This window comes from Hippocampus bargibanti, linkage group LG11, assembly GCF_051943395.1.
Source record: "Hippocampus bargibanti isolate YZ-2025 linkage group LG11, ASM5194339v1, whole genome shotgun sequence".
Lineage (NCBI taxonomy): Eukaryota > Metazoa > Chordata > Actinopteri > Syngnathiformes > Syngnathidae > Hippocampus > Hippocampus bargibanti.
This window is the reverse complement of record NC_142744.1, coordinates 10,011,441-10,022,039: the sequence shown is the minus strand read 5'-3', so window position 1 is coordinate 10,022,039 and position 10,599 is coordinate 10,011,441. Positions and strand designations below refer to the sequence as shown.

Here is a 10,599-nt window from a genome sequence, read left to right as displayed (position 1 = left end):
TTTTTGCATGTTATGTCATTGTTCAGTTGTTTCCTCAGGTGGGTACGGAAATGTTAACGTATAAATGAAAAGGTTATATGATTAAATGTTTGGATTATTAGGGGGCTAAGAGGTAAGAATGTTAAAGTCTGAATTGAAATTTGCACTTATGTCTACTCCTTGAGATGAGAACGTGTATATCTCCATTTAAGTTATATATTATTGACACGACGTTGTGACAGTTATAATCCTTTGTTTCAATGACTTTTCAAGATAATCCTCATCGGTTCACTGCATTTATCATTCGGTACACTAGGACACGCTCATTATTATGGAGATATACTTGAATACAGTTTATATTTTATGTTTATCCTTTTTATTTTGAACCAAGTCAGCATGGTTTTAATGTAACACCGAATTATGTTAATTTGTCCGTGAACTGAGCCATGACGGAACCCGTATCTCACAGTCTATCGCGAGATCTCTAGAGCGTGGCGTCACTTTAGCGGGTATTTTGTTAGCGGAAAAGGCAGTCCTACGTAAGAAACTTTAATGTATTCACACGCATTTGGCTTAAATTCGTAACCATCATTTTAGAAGACAAAATAGTCCCCACAGACCTTCGAAAGTGTACGAAACGCCGCATTTTACACCGAACGCATTAGGTGAGTTTACTTTTCGAATTTACGTTCGTCGTCTAATGTCAAGTCTCACCGACTCTCTTACTGACTCTTAGATGGATACTTCGGTTGCTTGCACGGAAACTTTGGGAACGGGCGGCTGTCTCAAATCTGGAAACAAGAAAAAAATCTCAAGTGAGTTGAAGTTTTAGAGATTTGACCCAATGGTGGTGGAGGCTCCTATGACATATGCTTATATATGTTAACTTACTTCCGGTTCCAGCTCACTGGCCCACTAATTTAGAATCACGAATTTAGACTTTATGGTTCCGATAAGTGAAGTTATTGGTTTTACACAGGTACTCCGGCTTTCTCACATTTTTAACATGCACGTTAACGTTCACTGACAAATCGTTTCCCACAACTCTCAAAAACGTGTTTGGTGTTCTCCTCCAGGTGATGTGGAATCGGACATTGAAGCACTCTACAAGGCCATTCCTCAGCTTGCCAAGACTTTTCGTATCATAGAGAAAATCGGAGAAGGTGCCCTGTTGGTTGGATTATTTGTGCCATCTTTCTTGCTATGCTGTACATTCATAATTCGTTTTTCTTTCATGCTGTTGTCACTTTTATTTAACCTGTTGCTCATGTGTCTTTGCAACTTGCCCTACCAGGGACATTCAGCTCCGTCTACCTTGGTGAGGTTCGGATGCGAGATGGTCGGCGAGAGGTGTTTGCCCTCAAGCATCTCATCCCTACCAGCCATCCAACTCGCATTGCTGCCGAGCTCCAATGTCTCACTGTCGCTGGGTTTGTTTATGACAATTTCAACATTCACTTCACTTTCCGATAACTTTTCATTTTATTCATTTTTAATTACCCGTTGCTTGAAAACAGACTTGTCGGCCTTTATTTTTGCAGGGGCAGAGAGAATGTAATCGGTGTTGAGTATTGCTTCAGGAAGGACGATCAAGTCGTGATTGTCATGCCTTATATGGAACATCAAGCAATAGTTGTAAGAAACAAAACCTTTCAATAGTTTGGCGTGACTGAGATGTCATTCTTTTTCACCTAAAAAGCGCGGTTTGTTTTCAAATCGCTCACATGAAAATGTTGAAACCAGGACATCATCGGCTCATTGAGCTTTGAAGAGGTCCGCCTCTACATCTATCACCTGTTGAAGGCACTCAGACACATTCATCAGTTTGGTATAATCCATCGAGATATCAAACCAAACAATTTCCTTTACAACAGGAAGTCCAAGACGTGAGTAGAAACGACACAAAATACATGGACTCTATCGCAAGGCACCATTGCAAATACATTTCAACAATGTCTACATGCAGGTTTGCCCTGGTGGACTTCGGCCTAGCTCAGGGAACACCCGAGACCCAGATCGAGCTGCTCAAGTTGGTCAGACGCAAAACTTCAGCACCGAAAGCTGGATGCTCCAAAGAAAGACGAGACACAGCGCTACGTAGAAAGCCCATGACCAACACAGCCCTCACGTCGTTGCCTCCACCACCTTCCTCCTCCTCTTCACCCACCACCACCGCCTTGGCTGCTCGGAAAGTGCTGATGAAAAAAACATGCTCTGTCACGAGCACAGTGGGGGACTCGATTTCTCGCACAAAGCACACAAAGGTGTCTGCGTCAAAATGATCACTTTCCTTCCTGAGGTTTTTAGGGCTGGCTGTCTTTTCTCCCTATTCACTATTTTGGCGTCTTTGGTCTATCACAATGTCCTCTATAAGCCGAATTTGGACACCGGTGCTTCACTTAATTTCTAGATACGTCATACTCCGCAGTCATTCAACTTCTTGAAGTCTGGGTAGAAACGAACAAAACCTTGGGATAAATTAAGCATGCCGCTGTCGTTTTAGTATTAGCACACTGAAAATGAAGCTTGTCCTGCTTGCTACGTCGTGCTTACTGTGTCGTGAATGTACGGAATAAGTGAGTGATTCTAAACATCCCCCTGTGAAGCTTTCCTGTCGTTAATCTGACCTGACCACTCCTTGATCTCATCAGTGTATGTTGTCTCCAGGGTTTGGCCGCTTCCCGCAAATCACCAAGACCCGTATTTAGCGAGAACCTTAACAGCTGCGATTCAGGCGCCGTCACTCAAGTAACGAAGACACGCGTAAGATTCTTGCCATGTCCGCTTTCAACATCAGTCCATTTTCAATCATCATGCTTTTTTATTCCATTAGGAAAATTTGTCAATCATTCAATCAAGAAAGACAAAGAATATTTGGATTACCCTATTTTCCGGTGTACAAGGCGCACCCCAAAGCCTTGATTTTCTTCAAAAGATGATCCTGAGCCTTATACGCAGGAGCGCCTTATATGTGAAGTCATAATGAGCCACAACAGGTCTCGGAACTACTGTCTGCAGCCACCGACTCCACCCCCCCCCCCCCCATAAAAGAAGTCATGTGTAACTCCAGCCTCTACTGTAGCGCTTTATAATGTGGTATGCCTTATATTTGAAAAGCTTTCAGATATATTTGGAAAGCCTTTTTCATTCATTGAAGATGCGCCTTATAGTTCAGTGCACCTTGTATATGGAAAAAGTTTGAAAAGTCACCTTTCATTAAGGGTGCGACTTACACACCGGAAAATACGGTACTCACACATCAATGTAGACTACAACTGAAATCCGTTATGTTTTATGAAAAGAATGTTTTCCTCTTCCCTTCAGCTGATAAAAGCCCTGAAAAGAGGGGAGCTCTCAAGTACCAGGTTGCCTTCGGCCTGCGGAGGAGCAGCCATGCTCGGGCGTCAGAAAACTCAGCAAAGTGGTCATCAACCTCTCACTTGTAACTGCTTTCAGACGGACCGTGTCTGCAATGTTTGCCTGTCGAGGTGAAGGAGGGAATATTTTGTGGCTTTAAGGTGCTTTTTATTTTCAAATACGATACGTGACCTGCTCCTCTTGTGCCAAAGGAAGCAGCAGGTGGCTCCCAGGGCAGGAACGGCAGGTTTCCGTGCACCGGAGGTCCTCACCAAGTGCCCCAATCAAGGAACTGGTAAGTCTTCTGAACAGGAATTAAATTGACCCATTTGGAACAAAGTTGCAGCAGGAAATGTCTTTTCTCCTGCACTAAGCCATTGACGTGTGGTCTGCCGGAGTCATCTTCCTCTCCCTGCTCAGCGGACGCTACCCGTTCTTCAAAGCCAGCGACGACATGGTGGCTCTCACACAGGTCATGACGATACGGGGCTCCAGAGAGACCGTACAGGCAGCCAAAGCATTCGGTGCGACTCGACGCCATCGTGATATATCATTGCCATCGTTCATCATCGCCCATTCTGTTCCAGGCAAGACGGTGCTGTGCAGTCGGGAACTTCCCCGGATGGACCTCAGAATCCTCTGCGAGATGCTAAGAGGACGCAGGGTGAATGAAGTCGTCAAGCCGATGGGTAAAATCAAACTTGATTGTAAAGTTCCACGTCACAAAGCTTGTGAGACTCCTCCCATGCTTCCGAAAAGCCAAGACCAAAGCCCGAACGCCTCCCCTCGTCACGACTGCCCGGTCCATGATGAACGAGGGTGGGACGCGGTTCCCGACGAGGCCTATGACTTACTAGACCACTTACTAGATCTCAACCCCATCAGCAGATTTACAGCAGCACAAGCTCTGGAGCACCCGCTATTTAAAGACTTTTAACCCCTCTGCCCCAACACTTCCCCAACTGTTTGAGTCCTACTACTATTCGCAAAACGTTCAAGCTTATCAGGCTTTGGGATACAATTTCAAGAGGATCCCTTTTCAGGTAATTTACCTGAGACCGTGTCGAAACCTCAATGCCTTTCTGTTACTCTTCCAATACTGCTGTAAATAAAACCACCCGCTCTGGAGATTCTGAACATTTTCTAAGATGAAAGCAGCGACTTAGTTGACACAGTCATCCGCAGGCTTCAACAGAGACTGGAAGCGGTACTGAAAGTCAGAGAAGTGGAAATTTTTAATTTTGGTCGCGGCTGTGGTGGAGGAGAATAAGGCTTTTTAGTGAACTGCTCGAATAAAACAAAAGCAAAAAAAATATAGGTGATATGTATTATGCAGTGTGCGTGGTGAGACATTTACAAACTAACACTTTCAAAATTGTTCCAAATTGTCATGATTTAATTTAAAAAAAACATTACAGAGTATTGTCCATAAATGTTTCATTTCCACGAGTGAAATGAACAAGGTGCAAAAGTTCAAATGGAGTTGTTCACTTCAGTGAGCTCTTCGATTCGTACCAGTACGCTTTCCATCATGTCAAAGGTGTGCAGGGCTGAATGGAGGGCCTGGTGGGGGACATGAATTATACCGACGTCATCGCAAAGTCCTTCCCGAGTATACCAAAACATCGGCCGCCCACCTGAATTTGAGACTCTGACGTCATGCTCGGCAGCTGCTCGTCACCGACTGACACGGAAATGACAGATGTTTCTGGAGACGAAGGTAAAGTAGAATCATGATAACTTCATAGCAAACGCGTACGTTGGACTGACCTTTGATGTTATTCTTGTTCTCTGTGGTGGTGCTGAGCTCCTTCTCGTAGTGGGCTCTCGACATGTTAATTCCAACACGTAGGGGCTTCAAGAACGCATCTTCTATTTTATACAGCGCTGTCCAGATCCCTGTCTATGACATTGACACATCATTGAAGACACATTCATGAGAAAGTAAAATTGGCACCCAAAAATTGGTATGAGTTAAAAAATCTATGTGTATACAGTGATACCTCAGCTTACGAACTTAATTGGTTCCCAGAAAGTGTGTGTAAGGCGAAAAGTTTATCTGCTAAACATTTATTTCCCATAAGAAACCATTAAAAATGAGAATAATCCGTTCCCATGTCCCCATAAAACATAATTTTTGACTAAATAAGCCTTAAAACGACAGTATATATATATATATATAATTTTTTCGGACTCCCTTGAATATCGATATAACGAGACTTTACTGTATATATATATATATATATATATATACGCTAATGTGACGATAAAGGTTGTCAAACTTTGTAATACCGAAGCTCACCTTATTCTCCGTCACTTTGTCTCTTATTATGAGATAACGCAGCAAATTCAGAGCCTCCATGATTCTGGTGGAGGGGAGAAAAAAAATGGTAGAAATTGTTTGAGTATTGCACTTAGCCCTAAAAGTCCCAGAAATAGACGAGTGGAGGAAAAACATTGCAAGTAAAAGACACCTCACCTGTCCAAGTACTGCAGAAGGTCGGTCTCTGGGCCATCTGCGAGAGTGAAGACCAACTGCAGCAAAGGAGGTAAGCGAAATCCCTCAAACCAGATGTTCCCATTTTCCGGCTGCATATCAGCGCAAAAGACAAACGTGATGAGAAACCGATACCAAATGACTCCTATGTCAAAAGAGCGGCCTCACCCGTAAGGCCAAATCGATCTGACTTCGGATGTTTTTGATGATGTAGCCTTCCACTCCGGAGTGGCGACTCGTTTTCAGCATGAACCTGAAAACGAACCGGCGTGGTTAAAAGGTGTGACTTTGATATACAGTGTATCTGAAAATTATTCCTGGTGCTTCATGTTTGGAATTTTAAGGGATGAATGAATTTCTCTTTGGTACAAAAAAAAAAAACAACCCGTGCTAAATTCAGCTTGTATATGTCAAGAAAAAAAAGCTGACTTTCAATACATTTGTAAAGAGGAACAAAACAGATTTAACCCATTTTGCAAATGAAAATGTGGGAAAGTGAAAGTTTCTGGATGCACTGTGTTTACGTTCTCATGTGACTTTTCAGGTGTGACCTACCTGAAAAAATTGTACTTGGCTTCAAGATTGAACTTGTCGATGCTTAGCTGAAAGACTTTCAACCCTTTGCATCTCTGTGAGTGAAAAGCGGGGAATTAATGTTCATGCACTGAAGCCATCACGTTCAAGTATTTGACTGGATACAAAAGATAAAGAAAATGGCCAATATGTAGGTTACAGTCATAGTGGGGCGTTTTGAAATGATTTATCTTGGGCTGCTTCTTAAAGGACAGCCGACGCCCCCGGACAAGTTGTGTCCATAATTTGTAACATCGCTTCAAATGACTTCTACTGAGTGTATTTTACAATGATTCCTCCGCATATAGCTATATTTTACGTTTTAAGACTCGTGCTGAATATTCAGGAAGTCTTGTTTTTGAGTTGGTGACAAGTCCGTACGTGACGTCACTGAAGGAACACCCCTGACCGAGAAAGCGACACACAATGCATTTTGGGCACTTTGTTTGATGATGTGTTGATGGCGAAATTAGAAGGAAAACACATAAATAATGTGATGGTGAATCATTGTGTGTTGCACCAAGACTACTATTTGATGCTACAGTAGTTGACACAAATTCCCAGCAGACAAATCAGCCCATTTCCAACGGAGCTTGGCCGCCATCTTGTGCATTTTCTGGGAGCTACATTGGTGTCTAGGCTGCTCGAAATGATACGGAAGGGCTTCTTTAATCGATTGCAAACATTTATGCTTTCCTTTTCAGAACTATTTGAATCATATTCATAACTGGATGAGTAACAACAAAGCATCTTCTTGAATCTGAAGCCATTGCTTTGATTCTAGAGCAGGGGTGGGCACTCCTGGTCCTGGAGATTTACCCTGCTGCATGTTTTCCAAATCTCCCTGTTACAATACACCTGATTCAAATAATCAGATAATCACCAAGCTCTGCGGAAGCCTTACATTGAACCTGCTCATTTGAATCAGGTGTGTTGCAACAAGGAGACTTGGAAAACATGCAGGAGGGTGGCTCTCCAGGACCAGGAGTGCCCACCCCTGTTCTAGAGCAAGGCAAGATGTCCTGGCGTGACGTCATGAACAAGGGGGCGGGACCTTCTGAAACTCGCCCTTTCCGAGGTCATTTTGAAGTAGTTTTGGGACACTAAGTCATTTTTATTGGTGTTTTGCATTTGACAAAAAATATCAGCCTGCGTGTTTTGGGTGTTTTCGATGCTATATAACGTTTTTCTGATGTCAGTTAGGAAACAAAAAATGGTGTCAGTTGTCCTTTAACTGGGCTAGCTTAAATCTTATTTTTTCTACCCGCTGTGCATTTACTGACACTTTGATTGGCTCTCTTTCCAAAGATTAGCTTCTAACTATGACAGAAAGTGTAGCACCTAAAAAATTGTTGGATTTGGCAAAGGATCCACTCACCAAGTCGCGCCTTGGACATAAGGTCATAACCTTGGTTAAGTTCTACAAACAAAGCACAAAAAAATACTGTAATGTACTTCATCGGGCAAAAATCAGAAGTGTACATCATTTTATTATTATTTTTTTAAAGGTGACCTGAGGCACAGTGAGGAATGTCTTGATCTCCAGCAGTTCCGAGGGCAAACTGTGATGCTCCACGCGTATGAGGCACTTTTCATAAAGCTCCTGTGGCACAGCGTACGCTTATTTACATCAGCTGCAAATTGTCTAATGTTAACTAATTTAATACATTTAAATTAACTTATTCACCACCATTCCTGAATTTATTCGGGCATTGAAAAGCATGACGTGGAGCGCCATTCCCGCTTTTGTTCGGGTTTTAGTTTTTCTTGGGGGTGCCAATAAAGCGCTGGTCTGACCTCTGGCAATTTTTTTTCCTTCCCACGAGGGGGCAACATTTGCCTTTTGTCCATGATAGCGCTTTGTTACAGCTTTAGCTGTTGTTCAAGCGCTATATAAGCCAATATGTATGTATTGCATTGTATTTTGGACAACCACCCTCATTTAAAGTTCATATAACTTAAGACCCATATAATTTAGGAATTAACTATTTTTTCTGCTAAAAGAAGAGAGTAAGGTTTCTTATGCTGCGTTAAATGTTTAGTCAGAAAATTCAATTTTATGTGGGTCTTGCAATTTAATTGAAAATGACAAAAACCCTGGCACTGGAGTGGACACATTTTTGCACATTGTCTGGCAGTGAATGAATTAATTACAGTAAAGTCTCGTGATATCGATATTCTCGGGAGTTGGAAAAAATATCGATATAACCGGACTATCGATATATCCGATCCTGCGGCATGTAAAGTTTCTCCTTGCGTTCATAGAAATAGTATCGTAATAAGCAGTACTATCGATATAACGAGACTTTACTGTATTAATATGATGCGCAGTAACACTACATTGAGTTTCATAAAATAATGTTTAAAATGACTTACTAGTCCTTTCTGAATCTTCATCTCTTCACTTCTAAAAAGATAAAACAATATCAATCAACATGGAGATCCTTGTATTTGAAGACAATTCAGACAAGATGACATTGAAGATTTTTACCAACTGCAGCTGTGAATCAGGTAGGTTTGTCATTTCAATTATCGTATTTTCCGGTTTATAAGGCGCACCCCCAATGAATGGTGTATTTTCAAACTTTTTCCATACATAAGCCGCACCGTTAATGAATTAAAAAACGTTTTCCAAATATAAGGCACACCACATTATAAGGCGCTACAGTAGAGGGTTGGGTTACGCACGACTTCTTCTACAGGGGGAAATGGAGTCGGTGGATGCTTACAGTAGCTGCAAGATCTGTTGTGGCTCAATATTAAATCACATACAAGGTGCAGGGTCATCTTTTGAAGAAAATCAAGGCTTTTGGGTGCACCTTAGACACAGGAAAATACGGTACTTCTCATAAAGTGCCTTTCTAACACCCGTTTTGTTTTGAACAGAGAATAGATGTGAAGATGGTCCAGCACGATTTAAGGAGTTGTGGAAAGCATTCACCCGGTTAGCAGGAGGCTGACGTGATCCATGTTACACCGAAGACAGAACACGGGACTGCAAGACAGAGCACCGTATAAGTAAGGGCATCATTTATCATTCCATACCATTTGTTAACATCACCAAAATCTGATTATTTTAAACATTCTTCTGATTAAAACTGCCATCTTTTTTGATCACGGGCTCAAGACACCCAATGTCTAGTTTAGCAAAGCTTCCCCAGTTCACGACTGAGCCTCCGTTTTGTTTACGGGGAGGTACAGAACTCTTTGGACACAAAATGGCTGTTCATTAAACACACAGAAGTTTGACAACTTGTCAATATACATTTCGACAAATATCTGTATCATTGGTTACAAAAGGAGGGATAGTTGGCTTTCTGGTAACATTTCTGGAATACTACTAATAATAATGTTTTATTTATAAGCGCCTTTCAAAACTCTCAAGGTCACTTTCCAGTCACAGGCTATGTTTTTCTGTGGGTGAGCAACGGCAGCCACACGCGCCAGCGTTCACTCAACAAGGAAGTAACTCAAATAGATAGAAAGCTAGCTAGCTACCCACCCCGGAAATAACTTAAATAGATAGAGAGATAGCTAATAATAATAATAATACATTGGTCCTGTACAAATACCATGTATCGAGATCAGGCCAATACCGGCCTTATTTTGGTGTGTCGGGTACTCGCAAAGGCTTCCGATACCATCCGTTAATACATTAGGCACTGTCTCATTGGCCATTCTACCAACATCAAGTAAACGCCATGCATGGCTGACAGTACTTTATTCTTTTTTGAACAGCTAGCTAACCTAACACACATTTCTTGAGCGCATTTTTAGTGTGTTGCTATCAGTTTCTTGGGACGGGGAAGTTAGTCGAGTTGAGTCCGGTCTGAAAAATAAGCGGGATGGAACAACACCCATAGTTTAGTTTGACTTGATGGTCTTACTCGAAGACACAGGGGAAGGTGTCTGCGGCAAGGTGATGAACGAACACCAGGTGAGCCAGGCTAGCTAGCGACTCTTTGGGATAGCGCGCTTCCTCCTCTAAAAAGCCCGTCGCCTCTTTTCTCTTAGAGAGAGGCTGATACACGAGGCTCGGCGTTGACTCTCCGATAGCGTTTAGGTTGTTCTGGAAGACACGTACACAAAAGCAACCCGTTAAATGGAAAGCCCGGTCAGCCATTTTGTTTTTGTTCTTCTTTTGTTTTTCCATTAGCTGGAGCCGATCACAGCTGTTTTAGTTTATTTACCGT

At 42.3% G+C, this 10,599-nt stretch overlaps 2 protein-coding genes and 1 long non-coding RNA gene across 10 annotated transcripts in view; 2 read left to right on the top strand and 1 right to left on the bottom strand.

Annotated features, from left to right (window-relative positions):
- The first annotated feature begins 18 nt into the window (after positions 1-18).
- cdc7 (cell division cycle 7 homolog (S. cerevisiae)) lies at positions 19-5,038 on the top strand. 4 transcript variants are annotated; one of them, XM_089008827.1, is made up of 12 exons: positions 20-644; positions 716-794; positions 1,056-1,187; positions 1,274-1,409; positions 1,521-1,614; positions 1,723-1,865; positions 1,946-2,243; positions 2,647-2,742; positions 3,304-3,467; positions 3,549-3,631; positions 3,711-3,860; positions 3,924-4,622. In XM_089008827.1, exons 2-12 carry the CDS (start codon positions 716-718, stop codon positions 4,271-4,273), a joined length of 1,725 nt encoding a protein of 574 aa, XP_088864953.1. In that variant the 5' UTR covers positions 20-644; the 3' UTR covers positions 4,274-4,622. The 4 variants fall into 4 exon arrangements, with proteins under 4 accessions (XP_088864952.1, XP_088864953.1, XP_088864954.1 ...); XM_089008828.1 differs by lacking the exon at positions 20-644 and adding an exon at positions 4,877-5,038 and having other exon boundaries at positions 3,924-4,025; XM_089008826.1 differs by having other exon boundaries at positions 19-794.
- Positions 4,710-10,599, bottom strand: part of glmna (glomulin, FKBP associated protein a) — a 10,412-nt gene continuing 4,522 nt past the window's right edge. For 4 of the 5 annotated variants that reach the window (XM_089008823.1, XM_089008819.1, XM_089008820.1 and 1 more), the window contains exons 8-19: positions 10,294-10,475; positions 9,348-9,401; positions 8,783-8,813; positions 7,920-8,009; positions 7,785-7,826; positions 6,389-6,462; positions 6,002-6,086; positions 5,816-5,925; positions 5,639-5,702; positions 5,107-5,239; positions 4,974-5,044; positions 4,710-4,899 (exon numbers count right to left, since the gene is read on the bottom strand). In XM_089008823.1, coding sequence (XP_088864949.1) covers positions 4,810-4,899; positions 4,974-5,044; positions 5,107-5,239; positions 5,639-5,702; positions 5,816-5,925; positions 6,002-6,086; positions 6,389-6,462; positions 7,785-7,826; positions 7,920-8,009; positions 8,783-8,813; positions 9,348-9,401; positions 10,294-10,475 — 1,026 coding nt within the window. In that variant the 3' untranslated portion in view covers positions 4,710-4,809. The remainder of the gene's footprint in view (positions 4,900-4,973; positions 5,045-5,106; positions 5,240-5,638; positions 5,703-5,815; positions 5,926-6,001; positions 6,087-6,388; positions 6,463-7,784; positions 7,827-7,919; positions 8,010-8,782; positions 8,814-9,347; positions 9,402-10,293; positions 10,476-10,599) is intronic. The other variant, XM_089008824.1, reaches the window with a different exon arrangement.
- The window catches only part of LOC148891472 (uncharacterized), a 7,928-nt gene continuing 3,436 nt past the window's right edge, over positions 6,108-10,599 (top strand). Inside the window, exons 1-4 of the long non-coding RNA XR_016116495.1 lie at positions 6,108-6,464; positions 7,915-8,021; positions 8,822-8,917; positions 9,293-9,424. This is a non-coding gene — a long non-coding RNA (uncharacterized LOC148891472). The remainder of the gene's footprint in view (positions 6,465-7,914; positions 8,022-8,821; positions 8,918-9,292; positions 9,425-10,599) is intronic.